At 43.2% G+C, this 27,974-nt stretch overlaps 1 protein-coding gene across 6 annotated transcripts in view; it reads right to left on the reverse strand.

Annotated features, from left to right (window-relative positions):
- LOC135911416 (uncharacterized) overlaps positions 1-27,974 on the reverse strand; it is a 989,518-nt gene that overhangs the window by 689,334 nt on the left and 272,210 nt on the right. For all 6 annotated transcript variants that reach the window (XR_011513989.1, XR_011513988.1, XM_070537275.1 and 3 more), the window contains exon 2: positions 2,936-2,979. Coding sequence is in view for 4 of the 6 variants with exons in the window: in XM_070537275.1 (XP_070393376.1) it covers positions 2,936-2,979 (44 nt within the window). In the remaining 2 variants the exon portion in view is untranslated. The remainder of the gene's footprint in view (positions 1-2,935; positions 2,980-27,974) is intronic.

Below are 27,974 nucleotides of genomic sequence, written 5' to 3' on the forward strand. Positions count from 1 at the left end.
TAGCCAAAGCGATCAAAAAAAGCATTTTAGGATTTTCAGTGGGTAGCTTTCCCACACACTAGGTACTTAGTTGAGGGAAAATGAGGCGTCTACCCAATAGTAGAATATACTTTAAAGGAAACCCATACGGGTTCCTCGAAAGAAAATCCCCACAATTCAGATGGTAGAGCGGCTGCCCCGGAGGTGCACCGCCCCGGAGGTGCGGTGGTCCCGTGTTCGAGTCCCTTACCAGGACGAATTTTTCTTCAACTGCAAGGCTTTTCTTTGGAGGAACCCGTATGGGTTTCCTTTGTAGCAGTTCTTACGATTGGGTGGATGTCTCATTTTCCCCCAATTAATTACTTCTCGCTGCCTTGCTGGTTTCCGCAGAACTAAGTATTTGACCAACGCAGACATGTTTCGCATTGCAGGTCAATATATTAAAGTTGTTCTAATTTTCAACAAAACAAAGATCCTAAAGTACTCATGACTACAAGAAGCGGAGCTAAAACAAAAAAAAAAGGGAGCGGTAGAAGTAGATTTAGTCGGGATCTTTTTTATGCTTTCTTAGCTGAAATAGGAAAAGTGTATGACTAAACTCGCCACAATGTACTTTCGTTGCTATAGGTATGTTAAGTATTGCCCCTACACTAATACCACAAATATTAAAACTTGGGAATTTCCCTGCCATAATATAGTGCTTAGTAATCCTTCCTACATAAAGTAAGAGAATTCGAGCTTTCTGACGATAGAAGTCTACCACGAAATCAGACAACACTGCAAGAGGCGTCATGTAAGTGATACACTCATGCAAGAAATCCATGGAAAAGACGGGGTAGGTGGGATATGGTAATTGGACAGTGACGCCTTGAAGAAGACAAGTCCACTTGTCGAAACGAGGCTCCTGCTTTCACCTTGTTCTCGTTTTACTCATGCAAGAAGAAGTTTACCCTGACAGCAGCATTTAGTTAAAGTTTCACGGTGTTATAAAATTTCTTTTACAATGTTCATCTTCGAAACTGTGCTGACTTTTGTTATTGCCAACAAAAACGGGCTGTCCTGCGTCGCTGGACCACCCATTAGTTTTCTGAGCTTTCGTTTCACCTCCGCTATCGCGTGCAGAAAAAATAAATGACAAATACTATGCTACCCCGCGTTTGAGAATACAAATATCCACACTACCAGCCTAGAAGTACAAGGTTCCCGGAAACATGAAGCACATGTGTTTCCTACTACACGTGGAGCACCTAGCATTTATGAGCAGCTACAGTTCTTCCACGAGCCACGGTTATAGGCCACGCTAAAAAAACGAAACAAAAACACTTCGCATTTGTTCTATGAATTCATGCAGCCAAGCAGAGCAAGAGCATCCCTTCCATGCGCCCTAAACAAACATACATCATATAACATACGTTTTCATAGATCAGTTTGCTATTTCAAACCTAGCAGCGAAGAGAACTAAATCGGTCTATAAAGAACACAGCGGTGGCAACGACGCAGTGGCGAGCACTGCGCGGTTGGCGCCACTCGGCCGCGCAGCTGACGGTCATTGGCGGGTTTTTTGTTGGCTCTCTCGACGCAGAACCGGCTCTAAAGTGGGCACGGGTGTCTGCGCCTTTGCGTACTTAAATTGCCCGCCATCACTTACACGCTGAGGCAGAAACGAGCGATAAACGGGCGCTGAACGCCGTAAATTTCGCCGGCTGCTACGCGTTCGCTATCGCGCGCAAGGAAGGCCCAAATAATTTAGGGCCCGCGTTGTGCCACTTTTCAGTTGTGTGATGGGTGGCTTCTGTTAAATATCCGTAGTTCGCCGTCACCGCCAACCATCTCGGTTTCGAAGTTGGAAAACGCTTGTGGCGATGGTTGGATGCAACAGCCTGCACGCAGCCATCTCTTTTTGCCAACCGAAGCTTAGAGCCGTGGAGCTGCGTTTCCTACGTCCACCACTTTGTGACAAGCAACGGAGGAGTGAGTTACAACAAAATAAAGCGATAGAAAACAAACGGGGGAAAAGAGGAGAAGGAGGGGACGCCCGAATCGGGTGCGACATGTGCGCAGAATTCGAAGAGATGCATCGTTGGCAAATTGGGCATTGCCCGGGCCTCCCTGGTGCGCCCGTCTGGCTTCTCTAGAGAGCCACTAAAACGCGACGAAGGACCACAATTCTTGACTCCCGGGTCCTAGAAGTGCGGAAAGTGCAGTTTCTGTGCACATTGAATTCCGGTGAGCTGCGATGACCATTGTTTATTTGTCTACCTCCCTCTTCATGTACTTCGTACTAAAGATTCAGTGCGCATGTGTGATGACAACGCTTCTCCGAAACCGACAAGCGCGCGTGAAGACAAGTTGTGACTTCATTCACTTTGCAACTTGCATTCACAGGTCCATTTTTTTTCAGGTCGTTTGAACGTGTTGTTAGAGAGGTGAAGAAGCTAAAGGAGGGCTTAAAATAGTTTTGCGTAGCTGTTAATTCATTCATCATTCATTCAAGTGAACTTACAGTAGTAAGCGTACGTTCTTGAGCAGTTATTATGTAATGGCATTTGTAATCATGCAATAATGTTATTTACGTAGGCTCAGACTTGTATTACTCATTGTGACGTACGCTGTTTATTCCTCGCATGAAAGAGCCTAGTAATGTTAAGTGGCTAAAACGTCATGTGTGGTATTAATAAAACCAACAGAAAATGAACGTCTTAGGCGGTAATGTTTGCGTGCTCTGCCTTGCATTTAAATTATGTTGGTGGTGACTGAGAGCGTCAAAGGTATTGTCTGGGGATCAAAAAGAAGACCTAACTGGTACTTTTAGGTGGGGCTTATCCGGTTCTGGAAAGCAAGCCAAGACATACTAGTGCACAGCTACCATGGCTGCTAGGTTGCACAGAACAGCATATTTCAACTGCACGTAGGTGTTTGGAAAAGTACGCAACAGAAGGCTGATGCTGCCCCTTACCTTTCCTTGCCGCATTTTTTGGGAAGTTAGGAACCCGCTGATGCCTGGGGAGAAAAAGGAAGAGTAATGCATTTAGAATCTGAGCAGAAGACAACCCTCATATATAGCTACAGCAATGTTCCAACTTTGCTAAGTGATGACTTGTCACAAAGAAGCAACAGCTTGTGCATATGGGGACACAACACTCCGCGCTTAAGTTTGGTCTATATCTATACTAATTGCGCTGTTCCTTCACCTCAAAGTTAACCACTGCTGGTGATTTCAAAAATTACGGCTTTCCGGCTTGCATAAGTGGCCACAAAAAAAGGGTACCGGAATGCTGAACAAATATATTATCTATCTTAAGCGTAACTGTTTCGTAAAGTTTATTGACATTCCTTCAGGTATCTGTGTCAAAGTACTACTAATTGTATAAGACAGCTCATGTTGTGTTTTTCCTCCTCAGACGACTTCGGAAGAAAGAAGTTGAACAGGTAAATTGCACCAAGTGAATTCACTTTCCTCGATACACATCCTGGACGTCTATGAACGTCTCAGAAGATACGGCGTGGTATGCTAATGAGCGTCGGTCGTAGGAAGAAACGGGCTATATTTGAACTGCAAAATGAAGGTTGGTGCAAGTCATTCAATGAAATACACTCACACCATTGCGGAATCTTGCATCCCACTAAATAAAGCGATTACTTTCAGTGTAGCACTTTCTTAATCGTCATTGCAGCACTTTGCCTTAAAGTACGGCGGGCACTTTTCTCAACCAAGTGCGCGTGTCTGCTGCATGCGCGCATAGATAGCTGTGCGCACGCGCGTGTGTAGTAGTATTACTCACCATTGTAAGCAAGTGCAAAATGAATAAACAACACTCGGATTGGATTACACATCTAGCATTGCGCGATGCGCGAAACTGCGCAAATATTATTGATCGAGAGGAATACGCGCATCCTAAGAGCTGAATTTTTTGGCATTCGCCAGACAGTGAAACCGGAAACGCATAGGGTAAGGTAACTGTTATGCTGTATGGAGATGTAAAAACCATAGGGTAAAGAAAAAAATGAAAGTTATCGAAAAGATAACTTGCCGCAGCAGGCCGGTTGCCTAACCCAAGTTCACATACACGTGATGCATGCGGTTAAAAGTTTCATCGGTGCCTCGTCCGTGAGGGGCACTGGCTAACACTGCCAGGACTAATGTTGTACAATTACACAAACACTCAAGGACCATCGCGGAGAGCACAGCGCCACACTGGCACAACTCGCGAAGCACAGTCAAGAGAACCAAGACAAAATGAAAAAACAGCACAGAGAAACCGCAATACAGAGGGATGAAAACCGCAGTCTGGAAAATGGCCTCGATGTGCGTTTCTGCAGTCGCCGCAGGGCAACTGGTGGATCACTATAGACATATTGGAGCGCCCACGCCATTCACTGGCACGCCATTCACTGCCACCATCCTCTCCTGCTATCGGTACGTGACAAGCACATATGTAAAAATATATAGTCGCAACGCCTAAAGCCAACAAGCCCGGCTAGCCACTATTCTGAAGTTCATGCCTAAAGGGTTGTTTTCTATTTGTGCCAGCAGGAAGAAAAATGCCAGCCTGCCGAGAGAACTGGCAGTTCATATTTCTTGAAAACCAATGTATTATCTTTGACACGCACAATGTTTTGCACTCACCCCGGTGACTGTGCATTGTGTGTTTGGACAATGAATACGGTAATTCAATTCTGCGTAACTGCAGGGGCCCTGATGAATCGTTCATTTGCAGTAATCGTTAGCGAATGTCACTGTGTTTATTCGCTTACCTTTGCTTAAAACATCTGGATCGTTTTATGCCCGCCTGTCTGACCAGAACACAAAACCACAAGGTGGACACGGAGTGCAGGTTCTATGCTTTTAGATTGTCGACCATGAAGACCGAAGATAAATCCTTGGCCAATGGCCAACAGCGCGGTTTCTGAGTAAATTGAATGTTGCTTTATTTTTCTGCCTAGGTGATACAAATGATTTAGATATCTACTAAATCTTCATCTGATGCTTTCTGAAAGTTTACCTTTTTTTATATATAATGTGATGTAATTATGTAGTATCTTAGGTACTTATGACCCACTCTCTGCAGAACTGCACACTGGGTGTTTTTGTGGGCAAAGTGAAATACATGTATTTATCTACGGAACTGTGCGCCTTTACATGTGTTTGTATGTGCGTGTTTGTTTTCTTGTACTATCCCGTGTGGCCTCCTGGACCTCAGTGGAGAACGTTTATGCTTTCGTGCTCATGACTGTGATCAATGGTCTATGCATTACTGTATTTTTTTTTTTTTTGCCATGCGACAAGAGTAGCTGTTTTCATTTATAGACGCCAGCCTATTCAATAATGTGATGGTATTAAAAAAATATAGAAGACGCGTAGCAGCTTCAATGCATGCGCGTCATCTATTTAAAGAGATGAGGAAAAATAAGAAGAATAGAAATAGGGACCACACACAAGCAAGTGCGCAAATAAAAATTATGGAAGGCCATGCTTTGTGTTTGCAGTCAATTTGATAATGACGTCAGTTACCGCAAGATAGCGTTGATAATAATAAAGGTCAGAATTTTGAAAACAGAAGCCACTGTGGAGGTACACCAGTTGTGTACCTGTCATCGACACGACGCCAAGCACCCATCTCTCCATACCACGGTTACATTAGATAGACTCCTGAACATTTTCACAGCATAACATACTGACAGCATGGGCACATCCGTCATGGGCGCCAAATAGCGATTCGTGCACTAGTGCGCCTTTTCAAGTTCATTGGCTTGGTTTTTTTTTATTGGATTTGATTGCATTGATTGTTTGTGGCCCTGTTTTGCGCCCTCTTGTGCGATGGCAGTGCTCAGTCTATCCTGCACTTTTTTTTTAGAGAGAAAAACTGCGATCCCTTCGAGAGTAGCACAATGCTACTATCGAAATTGCATAGAATTAACGACCTCGTTCTTCGCAGCACAATGCGAGAACAGCTGAGCTACTCGTTGTGATATAAACGAGAAGAAAGGTTAACCGAGCGGCCTGATCTTTATTAGTCATATCATAAGAAGCCAACAAACACTGACACCAAGGACAACATAGAGGAAATTACTTGTGCCTAATCAATGAAATAAAGAAACGATAAGTTAATGAAAATGAAAGTCGATTGAAAAACAACTTGCCGTAGGTGGGGAACGATCCCACAATCTTCGCATGCTGTGGGATCGTTCCCCACCTGCGGCAAGTAGTTTTTTTTTATGCACTTTCCTTTCCTATAATTTATCATTTCTTAATTTCATTATTAGGCACAAGTAATTTCCCTTCTGTTGTCCTTGGTGTCAGTGATTGTAGGCTTCTTATGACATCGTTGTGATACAGGGATCTGACGGACACGTGATAAGAGTCGTCTCGTAATGCGCTGCGTGCAATTTCTTATAACTAGTAGCTGCGACAGGACGCAAGAAACAAGCACAACACACCTTTCAGGTGTGTCCTATCGTGATTACTAGTTGTACTCAGTTACATTACAATATGTACAAATGCCAAGTAGCCCGATTTGGATACGTGATAGCAGATTTCTGTAAAATGGAAAGAAAAGCTAAAGCGGAGAAACTAGTGGCGCAAACTGCCAAGTTAACTTCACCCACTGTATACAAGAAACGAAGCAAGCCGGTGAGAACCCATGTGCGTACATGAAATCAACAGAAACGTAGCTACCGAGATACGTCGTACAGTCTAAGGATGGTGCTAAAAGAAAACAAGCGCTTCTATGAAATGTTGATACCATTAGAGAAATCTAATTTTCTTTATTAAGACATGCCACCATAACTTCGTATTGCGCAGGAACTTAAACGTGAATACGGCTGTGTTAGCATGAGATTCTTTTTTATAAGTTATTGCACTGTGAAGCAATCAAGTCTACGTGATGCGGTTACTCGAGCACTCGCTTACTTGAGAGGGTAGTGCAACATGCAAAACAAGGTGAGAAAAATGGGGCAACGGCATTCGCTTGCGGCTACACATAATTCAGAATGCACGAAGCTGGAAGTTGGCCGCAATGTTTTCTCTTTTCTGTAGAAATGTGGTCACTGAACACCGCGCCCACATTTCCGTAAATTGTCCAGTTTAACGTCAGCAACGACAGACATAGGAAGCTCACCGATTAATAAATTAATTCTGCACGATTGCATAAGCTGAACACGTATGGAATGAAACAATGCCTTATCGCGCAGCAAAATTAGAACCAAGCTGATGAAAATGCCCTTGTATCGCAACATTCTGCCATGCGGAAACTTGCCCTTAAATGTGTCCTTCTTTTTGCTTTTCTATAGAAATGGCCTAGAGACAATTTATTTAGGAAACATACAATCCTATACTTTACTTGCACTGCTTAGAAATTCTTAGGAGTGTCAGTGTTAAGGTGCGAAAAGTGACTTCATGTGTTTATCCATGCAGCAGAAAGAGAATTTGAGCACGAACAGTGGATAGAATGAAGTTAAATAAAAGAAATCCTTTGACGTTGTGTCCTAACCATAGCTATGTCGAGAGTAAGCTAAGTTTTGCTTATATCTAACACAGCAAAGTATTGTTCAGAATCTGAGCTCTGAGGAAAGGAGGCAAGTTAAGATCGTCTCAAGGTATATTGAAGGCGTGAAAAGGAAGTTGGATGGTGAACCTCGGGCTGCGTGTTTTCATGTGCCCCAGTTTAGCAAATATAACTTTGTTTCGTACCTTATTACTACGTGGCCCCACAATTATAAGTACGCTCACATAGCCTGCAGAAAATGCTTTGTCATGTACGCTTTCTACACTCTGGTACAACGTCCTATTCCGGTGAACTAAAGTTTGCAAAAATTTTATTCAAAAATTACAGAAATAAAGTTCGATTCTGTCACACTGTGAATGATTAAAAATAAACCTGTATATATGCTCCCGGAGGTTTCTGGGGATAATGTACCAAATTTCTGAGTATGTGTAGACATGCTATTACAGAAAAGTAAATGTTAGCCGGCTGTTGTGGATAAACTGCAATTGAGTTTTGCTTCTTCACAATATAAAGCTTCCTATTTTGTCATGGTTAGCAGTAACACGGGGCCACGTAGCTTTTGGAGCGTAGCGTCAGCGCATTCTAGCGCCCAGGTGTTCTACAGTTCCGCCTGCATAGTGCTAACTTTGCAGGCATGTTCCGACAAAAGAGAGAGAGAAAAGGGGAGGAAGGACAGAAAGGTTAGTCATTGTAAGCACCGGCTGGCTACCCGGTGCTGGGGCTATACAAGCTTAATGTTGTGTTGGTCCGATCCGACTGGAAATTAATTCCCAGTATCTGATATTATTCAACAACATTAATCAACAAGCGTATAAAAACAACAGTCCAAGTTATCCACACGATTCGGCGAGTAGCAACGAAGACATTAGGCACGGGAGAGGCAGACACCCTTCGCCTTGTTCAAGTTTTCGTCGTGCCTCGAATAACTTGTGCTGTCCCATAAGCACCACTCGAGGCGATGCGAGGACAAGTCGCCCTTCTTAGACAAAAAAAAAAGAAGGAAACAACCAATCACTTCACGAATACAAATACGACATATTTCTCACCGCTTGAGATCTTCGTTTCGAGAATAAACTAAAATCAGAAATATGCATAGTCATAGGGGGCGAGAATAAGCCCTAGACGATGGTGATTCCCTGAAAGATTCTAGGCGACAGAAAATAACGTTTGGTCCTGTAGGAACACCTCAACGTGTACACACCTGCCACGAATCGCACAAGAGTAAGCAAAGCTATAAAAAGAGAAGGAGAATTAAATAGAAGCCCTGAAGAGTCGACACAGCGTCATGCACATAAACAGGCGCCGACAAAAGTTGGGGTCAAAAATATGGATACGCCCCACACCTAGGTAGGAGCGTCCCCGGATACCAAGAGCGCTTTATGTGAGTTCCTTTCGCAAGTCAAGTGCCGCAGGCTTGCGAAGTGCATCCGTCCATTCAAGAACACGATGCGAGAAGACGTGCAAAGATGACAAGAAGACGAAGTCACGGGCACATTTATTTCACTTTTCGAGCTCTGTCGAACGCACCAAACGAAAATAAAAACGTCAGTAACGGGAACGTAGCGGGTAACGAGTGCGTTGGCAAGGTAGTTCCACACTCTTGACGCAAATCCTTATTTTCCCGAGGGATTAAATTAAGACACGCGGGTTCAGCAGCAGAGCGAGGGCCGTAGAACGGATGCCGCGAGGAATTATTCGTTCCCCGGCACGGATGCCCGCAAGCATCGGAGGCGGCGAACCATCGAGGAAATTGCTTTTGGATGGCAACTGTGGAGGCCCCGCGGCAGTTTCTTTTCATAAGATACGTCAATTGCGTAGAACAGCATAATGCGTTGGAAGTGCCCGAGAACGAGGAATAGACCCAGTAGCAATTTGCTCACCGCAGTGACAATGAAAAATAATGAAGCAAAAAGAAAAAACAACGATGCGTTAATACAATATCAAAAGAGTACACATGAGCTAGCCATATAGAAGAACATGGCTCTTCATATTCCAGTTTCATCCATAATGCAAAGCATAGACGCGATAGCTGGCCCTATTACACGCGGTAAGCCTTGCACTGTTTTGTCTGGTTATCGGCTGGAGCGAGAATCCGCATCTGCTCGTGAGCAACCTGGTTCTCAGAATGAGAAATCTCCTAGAATGTGGACTCTATAGTACTTTTCATCTTTGTGGACGCAGCTTTAAGCGGTTGTCAAATAATCGAGAAACAAGGCTGCTTCTTCATTCTCTTTCACGCCCTATTCCTCGCTTTTCATCGTGGTTTCGTTTAAAAGTTTTCATTTCGGTGTTGGCTTATAGATCAGCTGCAGAGCGCGGTGTCAGCCAAGCATAACTCCCCTGTTGCAGTTTCCTTTTTTTGGAGTCTATTGGCCTCGTGCGCGAATGATGGCGGTGCTGTGAACAGTACTCTGATGACGTCAGACTCGCCTTTGTTGCCTGCTACGTGCCGTTTGGAATAGCGGGATTCACCTTCGTTTGCTGCGCTCTAACTGCAAGCTCGCATAGAATGACGCTCTGTAATTGCTCTCTGTATTGTTTTCGGATGTAAGTTTAAGTCTTGATACTATTTCGCCAAGAAACGCTGCATATTTCATGCGCCTTTAATAAAACAGCAGCCATCGTGGTGACGAACACAATCTCCTGACTCAATCGCCAAACATCGCAATGAGTGAATTAAGGTTGCGCAGGTTTGAAGCCGAAACACACTCCTATTTCTCAATCGCGAAATGACGCGTCGACTAAGGGGCATTTTAGTTGATCGCAAATTTTACGTTTCGCTCATTTCACTCATTTTATGCAACATAAGTGAAAAAGTTGTCGAGGTGAACATCGCATCATTTCACTGAAAAGCGGTTACTCTCGAAGAGTAGTAGCACTATGTTTTATGCTTCGCAATTGTCAAGTGCAGTTTCGTACACTATATTTCTGAATATGAATTTGATGATCAACTTCATTTCGAAAAATTCAATGTTATATTGTTTAACGATATAGAACTATTTCTGTTCGATGCACCTTTAGACAACGTGAATCCAGCCCCAAAGCGTCACTTTGTCACTGTCGAAATAAAAATATTCTTCTGACTGAAAGCCACAATAAGGCAAGAAATAGGAAGGAACAAAAAGTTATCTCTTCCTTCCCGTCCATGTCTCAGCGCTTCAATTGCTATATTCTGCAAACATTAACAAGCTAGCAGTTCTTAATTTTTATTGTCGTATAGTTTCAAAACACAGGAGACGCGCCTACATAAAGCCGTTATGCTTCCCCATGCCACACATTGGAATCTATGTGAAACAAAGCTTTAATGAAGCGGGTTATAAATTCTTTAGAAATTGCGACACGTGGAGTCGTGTTTATTTTAAACACATGCAACATGTAACATCATGCAATACTTATGTTTATGCCTAGCATGAGTAATAAATTATAGCTCTGTAATGTTTTTAAGTAACATTGTTTGCAAGGTTAGCACTGCCCACATGACTAGCCTTGTTTTGCCTACTATTCGCGTCTGCCTATTAATGGAAGCATAGAGAAAGAAAAATACAATAAGAGGGGACACTCCCATAGAGCCCAGCGGCCGAATTGACTGCAGCGCACCAAGCCGTCGATGTTAAAACCTGAAGCACACTTCCGGTTTCGGTTTTGTGCGCGCGCGTTTTGAATACTAGCTGGTACACGTGGCGCCTGCTGCGCTGATCCCCTTTTCGTACCATTAATGCGCGTGCTTTTTATTTCTACAGGCGCGCGCTGCTTAGGGCGGGAAGCAGCATTTTGTAGGATGTGAAAATATACGGAAAGGCAGCTGTCAGGCAGGGTTTGTACAGCAGTGCCATTTCCAGAAAAGAGATGCTAGGATAAGCTTTCAATGGAATTCCATATTTATTTCATTCCATCAAAATAAAACACTGTGCAGTCCATGTGGCGTAATAAAAAGAATGCTGATACATAACACAAGGCATGAGGCTATGAGTACACTACAGAAGCTTAGAGAAAAACAAAAAGTAATGTTTATTTCACTTCATAAAAAAGCGGCGTTCATACCAATCATACATTTGCCATTCATTTTGCATGGCCAACTGAAAGACAAAAAATGACACGCACATCCACGTATATTTTTGGCGTTTCGTTTCCAATTAACACACAGTTTAGTATGTAGTCTTGCTGAGACCACCACATTGCTTTGCACTTAAATATAAATCCATGCCCTCTACCCCCAAAATAAAACAAACGTGGTATGCAGTCCATTTGGAGCATTAAAACGAATGCTGATACATACAAAACATAAAGCTTTGAATACAATACAGAACCTTAGAGAAAAAGAAAAAATTAATGTTTATCTCGCTTCATAAGAAAGCAGCTTTCACACCAACCATACATCTATCTGCAATACACTTTGCGCGCTGCAAGGAAACTGAAATACAAAAAATGACACGCACATCCACGTATACTGTCGCCGCTGCGTATCCAATTAACCCACAAAGCAGTGTTGCTGAGCACCAAATTGCATTGCCCTTAATTAAATCCATGCCCCCTCCCCCATCGCTCGTTCCACAAGCTAACACCCCCAACACCCCTCGCACACACATCGTCATGCTTTTGGCATTATATATCCAATTAACACAAAAAGTAGTGTTGCTGAGACCACCGCATTGCTTTGCACTTAAATATGCATCCATGGCCTCTACCCCCAAAATAAAACAAACGTGGTATGCAGTCCATTTGGAGCATTAAAACGAATGCTAATACATACAAAACAAAGCTTTGAATACAATACAGAACCTTAGAGAAAAAGAAAAAATTAATGTTTATCTCGCTTCATAAGAAAGCAGCTTTCACACCAACCATACATCTATCTGCAATACACTTTGCGCGCTGCAAGCAAACTGAAATACAAAAAATGACACGCATATCCACGTATACTGTCGCCGCTGCGTATCCAATTAACCCACAAAGCAGTGTTGCTGAGAACCAAATTGCTTTGCCCTTAATTAAATCCACGCCCCCTCCCCCATCGCTCGTTCCACAAGCTAACACCCCCAACACCCCTCGCACACACATCGTCATGCTTTTGGCATTATATATCCAATTAACACAAAAAGTAGTGTTGCTGAGACCACCGCATTGCTTTACATTTAAATCCGTGCCCCCTCCCCCCATCCCTCAATCCACAAGCTAACCCCACCCCCCTTCCTCGTGAATACATCCTCATACTTTTGGCATTAGATAGCCAATTAACAAAGTAGTGTTGCTGAGACCACCGCATTGCTTTACATTTAAATCCGTGCCCCCTCCCCCCATCCCTCATTCCACAACCTAACCCCCCCCCCTCCTCCTCGTGCACACGTCCTCGTATACTTTTGGCGTTATATATCCAATTAACAAAGTAGTCTTGCTGAGACAACTGCATTGCTTTGGGCTTAAATCCTTACCCACTCCTTATCAGCTCAGTAAGGTGTGCAAAATCAATATAGAAGCATTAAACGTTTCAGCCGGACGCAGGCAAGAGTAACATTTTTGAGGCAACCACCAGTGCGCACTGCTCTATACTCTGGCACTTGGTAAAGGTTAAAAGAAATTGTTTTGAGCCTGCTGTGGGTGCCGTGTTCACAAGGAATAGCATTCTGTAGGGCCATGTCCCCCCCCCCTCCCCCCGGAGGAGCTGCTGCACCTCCGGAGGGTGCCACCACCCACCACAACCACCCCCGCCCCCCACCACCACCCCCCCGCCCCCCTCCACCTACCACCACACACTTGTAATGTATCAATAGTGTGACCCTGCCAAAATGCTATTCAATTTGAGCAAGGGAGCCCTAGCAGACCTTAAATGCCAATTATATGTTCATTGGTGAAAAGTACTGCATTAACCTTTAACTTTTTCAAGCTGCACGCCAGACACTGATGAATGAAACCTAACTTTGTCTAAATTGCGGTTTACGAATCGAACATGCCAACACAGACGTATCCGGCAATACATTTTGACAAATCTCTGGCGACATGCAATGCAGCAAAATTCCATTTCCCCCACACCAAACAGATACCGATACAAAACATCACACACATGTGCAAGATGCGCTGTAGCCTCAATCACGGCAAGAAAGTGGGTCTCCATTTCTTGAACAAAATCGAACAATCTTTGTGATGGCACTGTCAAATTTCCAAACAGTTTGCTCGGTACGTGATAAGCCTTCAGTAGTGTAAAATACTGGTGCTCGGCACTCACTGAATTTATGTCACCTTGCAGCAACTGTCGGCAAGTGCACCCTTCGAATGATTTTGCCAGGAACACTTTGACCAGAAAGCCTGCCACGTAATATGCTGCTGAATCGTCAATGATATGCGACTGAATGTCTTTTGCAAGAACTGAAATGTCTTCGAGAGACGGAAAGTTATCAGGGCCAACTGATTCGACTACATCAACCAGAGAGGTGCTATTTAGAGAGAACGGCGACACTTCATGGAGGAGTTTAGATCTATCTTCTTCGACGTTGCCCTGCTCAGAGAGTTTGAAGGCTTTCTGAATACAAATATGCTTTAAACCACAAATGAACTGAGACACATTTGGGTTAGTATTGCAACCGTGCTTTTGTCTGATGTGCCCAAACATGTTCTCTAGTGGGTCCTGTTGGAGCCTACGAGTTAGCAGATAGATGAAGTTGTAATTGGCCGAGAGATCGTCCCAAAGATGGATGACAGCCTGAATTGTTATCTGCCAGCCAGTGATTGTTTGCGGCTGACGCTTGCCAGAAAATTTCCAAGAAGCAATCCATGGAAGCTGTTCTTTCAGAAATTTAATTAATTCATTTTGCCCCTTTTTTATGGCATATCTGTATTTCTGAGCATTCCTATGGGGGCTAGAGCTGTTCAATGTGTCGAATAGCTTATCCATACGGTCACAAAAGTTTGCTGTAGCTACAGCTGAAGAGGAAAGCTCATTTACATAAACCAATGTCATAATTGCAATACTAACTGATGAGCTCAGGACTTGTACAGCTCTGCTGACTTTCATGTTACAAAATGGCCTTTGGTATATGTGTCGCTCTGTTAGCTTTGGAGCCAATCGTAACCTTAGTTCATGTGTGGATTTGTACAGTTGTTCAATATGAGACCAATTCACAACTTCTTTCCCAATGAGCAACTCATGTGCTTGGAGATTGTTGCGGGTCGTTTTGATCAAATGAGGTACATCAAAAATAAAATAAACTCTCTCGCCTAGAACTTCAAAATATGGTTTCCCAATCGTGATGCCCAATTTCTGCGCCAAGCTGACATTTGACGTGCCTTGGTCACAGATTACCGCTTTGACAACAATTCTGACGGCTTTAAGTTGCTCAATAATCGAGATTAGTAATTTAGCAATAACATTTGCCCATGTCAATACATGCCCTATCGTAAATGCGACTGGCTGAACCCACCTCTTAGATATACCTGCCAGAAGCACAACCATGGCTCTGTCGGCAATACTTGATGACCGCTCGATGCCATCATCTGCAAACCCATGCACAATATCTTCACCGGCATCATAGGATAAGTTCTTTTTCAAAGCTATTTCATCAAACATGAGGGTGCATACTCGGTCGCGCTCATTCCATGCGTGAGTGCTAGCAGAAATACTTTGAATAATTCCGGGAATCACTCCTGGTGACATCCTAAAGTTGCACAACCAGCGTCTCAGAGTACGCTGTGTTGGCAAAGAGAAAATTGGTGCCAAAAAACGGTATGCACGGGGTCCACGGAAGTTCAAATGCAAGGCAAACTTTTTGAGCCAGATAGGGAAGCGCTTGCCTTTTCCCCTCTGCTGCAATCGCAGGTGTGTACACAAAAGCTTAAAAACCTCCTCTGTCACTGATGGACGAATAATGCCCAGTGCCTTCGAAATGGATGGCGGTAGCTTGCTCTGCTTCTTCTGCAACCGTTTGATGGTCCGCTGGCATCTTGCTAGCTTGTACTGCAGTCGCCGGACGGTCGCCCTAAATTTTGTTGACGGAGAGCTCCTCACTGCGCTCTTCCAAGCAACTGTAAGATACAAAAAATATGCACGCATAAATAAAGCTACGTGTACAACAATTCGACAATTTCTTGATACAACACTAATTTACTGGTTACTTCATACTGAACAGCTCATTATGAAACTGTAAAACAGTACGATACATTCTACCAAATATAACCATTGTTCGCAGGTACAATTCCTACACAGAGCTTCCATGAACACAATTAAAAGTAGATCTAAATTGCTTTGTGTCAAAGCCATGAGGGAGCCTTTCTCGCATATACTCATGAAGGAGTTCGAGTAAATAGTACAAAAATCAAACAATATGAGTTTCCTTCGGCTGCTCAACTTTTCCATTCTTAAAATGAACCACTATTACAAGAACACCCCCCATCTTGAAGAAAATCCACAAAGCCTTTGGCTAGCGTTAAATGAACCAAACACTTACCGGGATAGTTTCCTACTGGTCTTTCAGCTGAATCGAAAATGTTGGCGCTTGGGGACACCTCGGAAATGGCATCTGCACAAAAACACAGAGCAAGATATTACCCAAACAGCTTATGCATCCCAAGCATCCTTTGAGCTACAACGCTAACAAGAACTTGCCTGGCACAATTTTGCATTACCTCCCTCACTTACTGCCAATATAGTTGAAAGTACAAAGCAACGGTAGCTTGTGCGTTGACAATTATTTCCTAACTTGCACAGCAAGACCTAACCAAATGCTAAGCATCAACAGTTAATACCACTGTGCTCTTTAAACAAAATAAATATTGCATAGTTTATAAGTTGTACGTCATGTGTTTACAGAGTTTGTTAGAGATATCACTCTACGCATTTACAAAGCTCATGCTTCTGCAGACAAGCATTCATAAAAGCTTCAATTTCTGATATGAGAAGTGCCAGTGTCCACCACACAATTTAACAATGATACAATCATAGTACACATATATGGAAAATATATGTCACAAGAATAATCATCCTAAAAGATTGTGCACTTTATGAGCGTGCTCCAATCTGAACAGTACTCTTAAATATCGCACCTTGACCTTCCAGTTACCTCGTATGTAATGGTTATTCAAAGGTTATGGTCGACTAAGGACTTATTTATTAATTTCACTTATTTCGATATACTGCAGCCCAGAAGGGCTATCGCAGGAGTGGGGAAATACAATACATAGAATAGCATAAAGAGCACAGAACATCATGACTAATATACAATAGAAATTCATTGAGTGGTAAAGATCTTGCGTAACCAGGCAGCGCACTCCGCAATCTCAGAAGGGACAGGGAGACTAAACGCTTCGGTATGATGGTGACAAGTGGACGTATTCAACTCATGGTGATGTCTGGTGATATTGGGTCTAGATTTCCCTTACTTGCCAAGTAAGGAGAATGGAGAATTGTGGGGAGTAAGAGTATAAAGAAACCTGAAAGATTCAAAGTGACGACGAGAAGAGAGACTGGCAAGTTGAAGACTAAGATGGGAAATGGGCAAAAAATACCTGTCAAAACGATAAACGAAGCCCACAGCTTTCTTGTCAGATGCACTTTTTTTGATAGACATTTTGTGTGCATTCCAAACGCCAGAGCCACACTTCAGTATTGGACGAACCATCGTTTTATAAGTGAGGAGTCGTGTGCTAAGTGGGGATGAACGTAATATGCGTTGCAAGCAGCCTAAGCACTAGGTTGCACGAGTTCGATGTGAAGCATCTCCTAGAGGGTAGTCGTTATACGAATAGGTAAGTGGAGAAGGCGGAAAATGTTTGGTAAATGACATAGGTACAACTTTCTGGAAGTTGATTTGCATCTGCCAAGTCACACCATGATTGAAGTGATGCAAACGAGTCGTTATGGATCATGTGATCGTGACGAGTTTTAATCGTATGGTACAATACACAATCATCTGCCTAATGCAGATTCTAAGAGGAACATTACTTGTTAGATCATTTATTAAGATCAAAAATAGAAGCGCACCCAATATTGAACCTTGAGGCACACTAGACGTTACACTGCATGTGGAGGATTGAGAAGACCTAAAGAGTACGTCATAGTACGTACTGAGACCGATTGGATAAAAAAGAAATCCAGTTAAACACTTTGTTGTTAAGAATAACAGTGAGCTTCTTGAACAATTCAGAGTGCAACACAGTGTCGAAAGCTTTTGAAATATCAATAAATATTGCATCAATTCGATCACCTGCATAGAGGGCCTGATGGGGCCTGTGCGACGGTAGTGTGTTCAATAAGCTGGGTTGCAGTGATAACTCCAAACCGTGCTGAGCACCAGATAAACCATTACACTCCAAGAATTCAATATGTTCGCAAATTACACATTGAAGTATTTCACAAGAATGACACGTTATAACGATGGGTCTGTAGTTTAGTAAGGACTGCTTACTACCATATTTGAATAGCGGAATAACTTTAGCTGTTTTCCAGGCAGAAAGTTTAACAGACGTCGAGAGAGATTTCTGAAAAACAATTAAATATTGACTAGTCCATAAAAAGTCTCTAAAGAGAAATGCCTTATCTATATCGCCAGGTTAACCTTTTTCAGATTCAGTTAAAAATCAAATTCAACACACCCTGGTTTGAAACAATAATGTTGTTAAAAGAACTATGCGTCTGCTCTATAAAATGTATGATAGTTACCATCAACAGCACAACGCTCATCCTCGGTAGAACTGCTGCCAAACATATCCACCTGGGAGGTCGTTGCACCTAGCTCGCTCACAGGGGTGTTGCAGCCAGACATCTGTTGTAGGCTTGCTGGAAAAATACCCATCATTGCCACTTTGTTAAGTTTAACTTGATACACCAAACTCACCTTTAGCAGCATGGCTTGCCGTCATGAGGGAGCCTTGCTCGCATGTCTTATGTAGGACGTCCTCACCAGCTTGTTCCTCACTTGCAGGACGGCTGCAGCCTACATTCATTGGCAACACTGAGTGTTAGTCGCAAACACAGGACACTACAAGTACCTTGCAAAGCAGGGTCTTCAAACATAGTGCTGATGCCTATAGACTTTTCCAGATGGTCCTCTGGAACGGTGTTTTGATGTGATGCAACAGCGAATCCAACAGATGGCACATCGGCAGCATCTGCAAAAGCTAAATAGAAAAAAATGTTCACCTGAGGTTGGTTCAGGTCGAAATAATTGCCACAAAACTCTTACCACTAGCAATTCTATGAAGACACAGAGACGTACATGAGCTACAGCAAAGTGCACCAAGACAGTGCTGACACTTGGAACTTTGCTCTATTGCGTACCTGAGGAAACTGTAGGTACAGCTGTTCTAATGAGTCGCGTGAGACCTGGGTCCAGGAAATCTTTTGCAGTGAAATGGTCGCTGCATATCCTGTATGACTTGTACAACACACCTGCCGGCTTTTCCATAAGGTCGGCTCTGCGGGAATATGCCACCCATGCCGTCGACCTGCGCACGTTTTAAAAGAGCATGTTGTATGGCACAAACAATAAGCATCAAGCATTTTATTGCATTAGTGTGTACATGCTTGACAAATCAGGAATTTAAAATGCGCTACATTAGTTATAAAAAAAAATTTGTACACTAGTTTTGAAATTGCCGAACAGCTGTAGGGGCCTCTAGAACGTTCCACTTAATGCGATAGAATGTTTCATTTTGCAAATTTTCTATAACAAGATACTCACAAAGAGGTACACAACACTTAAGTTACAGGTACAATGGTACGCTTATACCACAAAAAAAAAGATGCATTTGCTGCAATGTGTAAATGCTCATGATTTTTTAAGAATCCCAAACTGATTCCAGAGCGTACACATTATGCCCCTCACTGGATTACTTCAGCTAAATAAATGTTATAATCGGGCGACATTGCTGCATATTTTCATTAAAGCAGCAGAAACAGTGCGCTGCTAAATTGCAACACAACAAACCTGCTGTCCTGTGGGATACGAAAAAAACTGGTGCCGGGCTTCTTTCTCGTTCTTCCATTGTTTTGGCACCACTGTACACAACAGTAACTGCCGTACGAGCCACTACAGGAGGACATCTGTTGAGAAACGTAAATGACAAGCATGTGTCATTGATGTAAAGCGCTTGAAGAGGCGACATGCGCGAAAGCGGCGAACAGACGAGATTACGAACAAAGGCAATTAGCTTTAACATTTTTAATTTAACAAAACATAAGTTACAGTAACGTTGGGCGCCAGAGGAAGGGCCGCAAATTTATCTTGCTAGATGCATTTAAAGCGCGAAGGCCGAGCTGCTTTTTGCTGCGTCACGACAGGCGCGGCGAGCGGGCCTCAAAATAATTTTCAACAATGTTGGGCGTCAGAGAAAGAAAAGCGCCATGAACTTGTCAGTGCATTAAAGCGCGAAACCGCGCACCACGGCAGAGCTGCTTTTCGCTAACTGCGTCGCAGCGCCAGGCGCACCCACTGCGCTTGAAAAGTACCCCAAAAAGTAACCAATTTAGTCACAATAATGTTGGGGGTCAGCGAAAGCGCCAATATGGCCGAAACTTGTCACATTCAGTACACGCGAAACTGCGTCGCAGCCTGTGCGACTAGCGTCTATGCTAGCGTCGCACGCGACGTCGCGTGCCCAAAAACTACTGAAATTAGTTAAAATTAGTTAAGGCTTACAGGAAGCGTCGCAAACATCTCCCAGTACGATTCTTTAATTAAAATTAACTGCTCCACGATGGCCACGCTGTTTTTCGTTAACTGCATCACAAGTCTAGACTAGGTGCCAGATAAGCCTAATTGCTCGAAATGCGTCGCAGACTGTCAAAGAAAGTTTCTCACCTTGCCGTTGTCCAATAGTGCAATTTCGTCATGTCGCAGTTCCGAACGAACGCTAGAATTCGCCGGGTGCCCATGAAACCAGGCTAAATCCCAAAACAGAAAAACAGTCACACGGGTGAGCAAACAGTCCAACGCTCAGATACACGGCCGGTCGCTCTCGCTTCGGCGGCGTGTCTGACGAATGACGCAAACATCTGCCTCGTCATTCGCCGGTTCGCCTGTCGCTAGGCAACGGAAGTAAGCCGCAAAGTTTAACTTAATTTATACGCAGATATTTTTAATTTTTCCGGGAAAGAATAAAATAAATTAAACAATTGCTGTTAATCTCATTTCACATTCTTCTTTTTCTCGATGCTCGCGACCCCAATTCGTCGATGTTAAAAGTATAGCGTGACGTGTTTCCTGTTTCCAATTTTCGCCGAGTGTCCGCTCTTGTTCAATTCCCTTTCTCTATGATGGAAGTTTTATATATTTTGTTACCACCAAACATATCTCAGTTAGTGGTAGTCCGTAAACTATCGCATTTCAGCCACGTCGTTTCGCTAGGAATGGCAGATTCTCTGCCATTAGAACTCCCTGACACTCTCTTCGAGCCTCCCTTTTTGCGCTTAAAGTGCATGCTTTATTTTTGAAATTAAAAAAAGAAGCATGTAATGACAGGCAAAGTTCAGACTTCGCAATCAGCTACACAATGTCTTTAACACAATGTCTTTAACCATGCCTGACCTCATGACACGGCTTACCTAATGCCACATTGAGGTAAACTGCCACATTTTGGTCCAATGCATTGTACTAGCACTCTGCAGCTAATATATAGTCTCCACTAAAATCTTGGTCAACGTAGCCACACCAGATTGCTTCGCCAGAAGCAAAAGCATTATTCCCCGGTATCAGAAACACACAAAAGGAGAACTTAAAGGGCCATTTTGTAATACCATTATCTCTCTATGAATATTTTTTATTTAGCATTAGCATTGCAGGAGTGTCAAAGCGGAGAAAAATGTATGTCTAGAGGGGGAAACCGGGTAACTAAATATATATATATATATATATATATATATATATATATATATATATATATATATATATATATATATATAATAACTTAACTTTATTGGCAGATGCAAAATGCGTGACAGCCTTGAACAATATTCTGAGCCGCTAAGCTTGCTTCAGTTCTTTTACAATTTCGCACCATACATATACGTGTCAAATAGACACGGTGCATTACGCGCAAATCGCTTCAAGAGCCAATATTTTCCTTTCATCGATGAGTTTCTATTACGCTTCTTAAGGAAGCACTGCAAATTTCTCTAGTTGATGCATCATTTCAAGAACAAAAATTATGGGATTTTACGTGCCAAAACCACTTTCTGATTATGAGGCACGCCGTAGTGGAGGACTCCGGAAATTTCGACCCCCTGGTGTTCTTTAACGTGCGCCTAAATCTAAGTGCACGGGTGTTTTCGCATTTCGTCTCCATCGAAATGCGGCCGCCATGGCCAGGATTCGATCCCGCGACCTCTTGCTCAGCAGCCTAACACCATAGCCATTGAGTCATTTCAAGAGTGCAACGGTGAAATTGTAGCGCTCATCAAAATAAAAGGTTGCTGTGGCCTTCCGGTGTACTTACTTTTAGGATACTGCCAGTACTTTCGATAAACGAAAGACAATACAACCATACGAGACGCCGTGTAAAACGTCGCAGAAAGCAGTCGTGTTACGAGCACCGCACGTCGCTTTTCGCTCTTGAATTTGCTCTCGAACATATCGATAGACACTGGCCCTCTGCCATACAGACTCCATCGAGCCGTTCTTTGCGTAAATATCGTCCGCCAGCCTTAAGTCCGTGCATGCGTCCAGCTAAGCAACTTCCTATTGAGGCATGGAAGGCCGCAACAATTTCCGAAGTGAGGAAGCAAGAATGAATATTCTATTAACATGGAAGCCTCATTACTTCGTCGATAGAGTCTTGTGCTCTTTGTTGACGTGATAGAGGACGAAAGAAGAGCACGCGGAAGCACAAGACTCAAACTAGGTCGTTCCTCTGCCCCTCGCAGGCTCTCTCTCCTGACGAACACGCATTCAATATGCATTAGTCAAAACGTGTTTCCAGTGCGACGCTTCTTTTTCTTTCCGATAATGAGAGCTCATAGCATGTTCTAGAGGTGGCTGAAAGGTTCCGGCTTTCTTGTCTGTGCGAGCGCATACAATAGCATCTTAACTCTCGGAGGCGAATTCAATTTTGTTATCCTAATGACAAACCAAACTCACGGTTTTTATTACGTTGGATCAATTAGAACAATACCGAGGAGCGTATGCGCGCTAGCAAAAAGAATGTGCTTTAAGACTGCTGCTCCCATATCGGCACATATTTTAATCGATGCTTCTGAAGTACAGAACGAAAGTACAAAAATTGTTTGTCCACTTCCGCTTTTTATGTTTTGAATTTTCTGCCGGTCCTAGCATAGTGCAGGATGTAGAAATGGTAAGTAGGGTAAAGGGCAGTGACGATAGGTTAGGGAAGTCTAGGATTCACCTCGATTTGAAGAGAGGAAGAGTAAAATTGGTCAGGAAGAAACAGACCAAAGCAGATGCAGTACGGGTAAAAGCAGACCACTTGAGGCTGGTACATGCAAACAAACATGCAGCCTTAGAATAGAGAGGTGAATATGACATACAGGTAATGGATGAAACCCCAACTAGGTTGGCTTCGGAAGCAGCAATTGATGTGGGAGGTAAGGCAACAAGGCAGTATGTAGGTAAGCTTTCCCAAGTAAAAAGGGACCTAATAAAGAAACCACAAAGAATGAAAGTGTCCAACTCAAGAGATCAGATAGAATTCGCAGAACTGTAAAAACTGATCAACAAGAAGAGAATAAAGGATATTCGAAATTATAACGTGACAAATACTGAGGAAGCAGTAAAAAAATGGACGCATCATGAAATCAATGAGACGAAAACCTGGCATAGGGCAAACCAAGTTGTATGCACTGAAAGACAAGTTGGGTAATATTGTAAGCAATCTTGTAGATATAATAAAAGCAGCGGAAGAATTTTATGCTGACTTGTACTTTACCTAGAGTAGTCAGGATACCTCAATCAGAAACAGCAATGAGCAGTATACAGAAACTCCTTCCATAACTAGCGATGCGGTCAGAAGAGCCTTGCAAGACATGAAACGAAGATGAGTGGCAGGAGAAGATTGAATAACAGTCGATTTAATCAAAAATGTAGGAGGCATAATGCTTGGAAAACTGGTGGCCCTTTTTACGAAGTGTCTATCGACTTCAAGGGTCTCCGAGAATTGGAAGAATGCCAAAATTATAGGCCCATTAGCTTTCTACCAGTATTCTACAAAATTTTCATCAACATAATATCCAACAGAATAAAGGCAAAACTGAACTTCAGTCAAAAAAGGGAACAGACTCGCTTCAAGAAGGGATACTCGTTAATGAATCACATCCATGTCATCAATCAGGTGACCGAGAAATCCGGAGAGTACAATGAGCCTCTCCATGTGGGCTTTATAGATTACTAAAAGCATTTGATTCAGTAGAGATACTAGCAGTCATAGAGGCATTACGTAATGAAGGAGTATGGGACGCTTACGTAAATATCTTGGAAAATATCTAGAGATTCCACAGCTACCTTAATACTCCCCAAGTAAAGTATGAAGATACCCATAGAGAAAGCGGCTAGACAAAGAGACACAATCTCTCCAATGCTATTAACTGCGTGCTTGGGAGGCGTATTCAAGCTATTAATCTGGGCGAGCTTAGTAGTGAGGATCAACGGCGAATATCTCAGCAACCTTCAGTTTGCAGATGTCATTGTGCTGTTCAATAACACTAGGGACGTGTTACAACAGATGATTGTGGACCTTAATAGAGAGAGTGTAAGAGTGGGTGTGAAGATTAATGTGCAGAAGACAAAGATAATGTTCAATAGCCGGGCAAGGGAACAAAAGCTCTGGATCGCCAGTCAGCCTTTAGAAAGTCTGTGAAAGAGTACGTTTACGTAAGTCAATTGGTCACACGGAACCTTATCCTGAGAATTAAATTTACAGAATAAGAATGGATTGGCACGCACACGGCAGAGACTGTCAGATCCTGACTCGAAGCTTAACATTATCATTCAAACGAAAGGTGCACAATCAGTGCATTTTACTGCTGCTACCATATGCGGCAGAAACTTTGAGACTGACAAAGAAGCTTCAGAACAAGTTAAAGAGCGCGGAAAGAATGATGGAATGAAGAATGCTAGACATAACGTTAAGAGACAGAAAGATAGCAGTGTGGATCAGAGAGTAAATGGGGATCGTCGGCACTCTAATTGGCATTAAGAGAAAAAAATAGAGCTGGGAAGGTCACGTAATATGCGTTGGTTAGATAACTGGTGTGCCATTAGTGTTTCAGAAAGAGTGCCACGGAAAGGGAAACGTAGTCGAGGACAGCGGAAGGCTAGGCCGGGCGCTGAAATTAGGAAATTCGCAGGCACTTATTGGAATCGGATGACGCAGTACAGGAGTAATTGGAGATCACAGGCAGAGGCCTTCGGCGTGCAGTGGACATAAAATAGAACGATGATGATAATAATCCAGCATGAAATACGTGTATCACGTGTGACTTTGCGAATAAAGGCAACAATAGAAAAACGGCTTTGCTTCTAACTTTCCTTTCTCCCCTCCTCTCTCAGTTTTTTTCATCAGTTGAACAACACAGTCCTCCTAATTAAGGCAGATGAAAATGTGGTATAGTTCATGCTTAAATGATGACAGTCGAATAAGTGCACAACAGGCATAGCAAATATAACAGTCGCACTTTGTTTTTGACACTGTTTTCGGTGAAAAACAATTTAGGTGAACGATGTTTGAATTCAGATGTTTCAGTATATAGCTGATTCTGGATTACGATGGAGTCAGATTCGGTGACATATGTCGCGATAGGGCAAAGGGGATTTTTCTTAAAAGAGTCGTCCGCGTGTCTCTGAGGACATGCGGGCGGCTCTCCTTTTCAATACCTGCCGTGGTTGCTCAGTGGCTATGGTGTTGGGCTGCTGAGAACGAGGTCGCGGGATCGAATCCCGGCCAAGGCGGCTGCATTTGGATGGGGGCGAAATGTGAAAACACCCGTGTACTTAGATTTAGGTGCACGTTAAAGAACCCCAGGTGGTCGAAATTTCCGGAGTCCTCCACTACGGCGTGCCTCATAATCAGAAAGTGGCTTTGGCACGTAAAACCCCACAATTTCATTTGTTTTTTTTCCTTTTCAGTGACACGCGACACTCACGATCTGTGCATACCGCAACGCTATGACCACCATTCACTTGTAATAAACCATGCCAACAACGTCCTCCACGAACTTTGGATTTCATCTGGTCTGGCAGAATTTTAACTTTATTTATATTTCCTTACCCATTTGCGACGTTTTGCGCTCAGTTGTAATCGATAGCGTTATAATAGAGAAAACAGGGCGGTACCGTAGAAGAGAGAGGAGGGAGATGCGAGCTGCGAGGAAACGTCGATGCGGAAGAACCTGCAGCCGCACGGCTCAAATCGCTTCTTTCACGCTCAGTCACTCCGCGGCGTTTGCAGCTCTGCTGCTGGCAGCTGGCTTGGATCCAGCCAATGATGGATGAACAGTGGAGGCACACTGGAACTCCTCACTCGTTTCCCCGCTACGCTCACCTCGAGGCAGCAAATTGAGTCTTCTTTCCTGAGTCTACCTCAGTTTTATCGTCTGCTTGCCGGCGTATAAGGGATACCGACAGCAACTCACGGAAATGATTAACTGCCGGCGAGAGAAGCAAATTCACCAAACGCTGGATAACTGCGTTAGACAGGTGCTTTAGAGTAGATAGCATCTACAGAAATAATTTAAACCGAATGGAAAAAGAAAATCCGTGCTTCCAAGGTTCCTTTTCGTCGCTGCTAGATCTTTTCTTACAGCGTCTTGCAAACATTAATATGAAACAAAAGCTTTGCTCCTGACCCATGATAGCGACATTTCACGCGGAAAATTGTATTTAAGACGTGGTGAGCAAAATACTCAGTGATACAGCCAAGGGTTAAGCTGAAATCAAAGAACACCCCTAAATTTTATTAGTTCCTATAAGAGTTCAAAAAGCATGTTACCAGCATGCAGAACGAGGTAACCTGAATATATATGTACGCTTATTCATAATATTTCGTAGTCTTATGTGGGTGATCACAAAACCGATTGGAGTATTTGCTTCGCCGACCATTATGCGTTGGCAAGTCAGCAGCATGGAAATAAACATTATCAAAATTGGTTACCCTAGGCGACAAAATTTGATGTACCTCTCCTGTTAGGTTTTTTTTTTTACCCTTCAAAATTAGGCTGTCTTACCCTTTTACCGCATGTCCCAGGGACGCTTACGTATAAAGGGTACGACAGTCACTCCGTTTCAACAAAATAACTGAAACTCTTGTGCGACGGCGAAAAGCTCGCGATGTACCACCAGGCTAGAATGCAACACAAAAGAAAATTCTAGTCGTTGTGGATGCAACCGCGTTGAAGTGAAAAGTCGCATATCCGCGCGACGTTACCCAAAACATGGACGAGCCATGCACCTTTGTAACCGTCAACGCACACAAAAGACAAATCTAAATTCTTGTTCGTTATTACTTGCACTCATTTCAATCAATCCTGAATCTATCGTAACATTTCCCATCCGCATAAAGAGGAAAGTGCAAGACTTTGAGGGCAGGCCCATATGGACGAAAGTAGTCGTAAGAACCAACGAACAAGCAATGGCCATAACCAGAATGGTCAGAAAACAGTGGGTCAATAATATGGAAAGACCTACAAATGAGCTCGATAGTTCAGCTTCAAGCACACCTAAGTTTGTAAATGTGCTAGGAACTTTTGCTACGTTCGTATGATGATGATGATGAAAAACTTTATTTATCCCTCTTCAATGGGAAGGGGGCAATGTAATAGAGTGTGGGGGGAGGACCTACTTGAAGTAGGCCTCCTTTATCCTCTCAGCTCACTCCAGGATGTACTCCTGAAGATCGGGCCTGGAGCTGCGCAAGGCAGTCTCCCACTGCTCCTCACTAGATATTATGAGTAGAGTACCCTATACATGCAATTACTCGAGAGTGCACTGCATAGTGATTTGCATGCTTTTGGTGCTTTCTGTTTATAACGCACACTCTGACACCCGTTACGGGTGTGAGACTAGATTATAAAGACCGATTTGCACCGTTACGGAAACTCAAGGGCGTAACCGGGTCTACAGTGCGTTATGTCAGCCAGCTATGAAACTGGAAATTAGGATGGTATGCACTCTGATCTAAGTGTACGAGCCGAAATCGCGCGGATGTCACACGAGTTGGAGAGGGCGAAAATAAAAGGATCCGCAATAATTATCACACAATTGACCATTTTCATTCCGGGAGGAAAGTATGCCTAGCGTTTCTACGTATGCTAGACGTGCCTTTTGTCCTTGTTATCATACGCTTCTTCCGCCGCTGTATACAACCTTAAATGATAACACAGTAACCCTAATAGAATCCCGTTACCTGCAGAATGATTCATGATGCATTGAGAGAAATTTTTCTTACATTCTTTCTTTCCTTCAGCAATAATTCTTTATTAACAAGCTTGAGAGCGGTCATAATCGTGCGTTCGTTTCTGTCTTTGTGAAAGTCTTTACGTTCAGTAGGATTAGCTGCGTA

This window comes from Dermacentor albipictus, chromosome 4 (assembly GCF_038994185.2).
Source record: "Dermacentor albipictus isolate Rhodes 1998 colony chromosome 4, USDA_Dalb.pri_finalv2, whole genome shotgun sequence".
Taxonomy (NCBI): Eukaryota; Metazoa; Arthropoda; class Arachnida; order Ixodida; family Ixodidae; genus Dermacentor; species Dermacentor albipictus.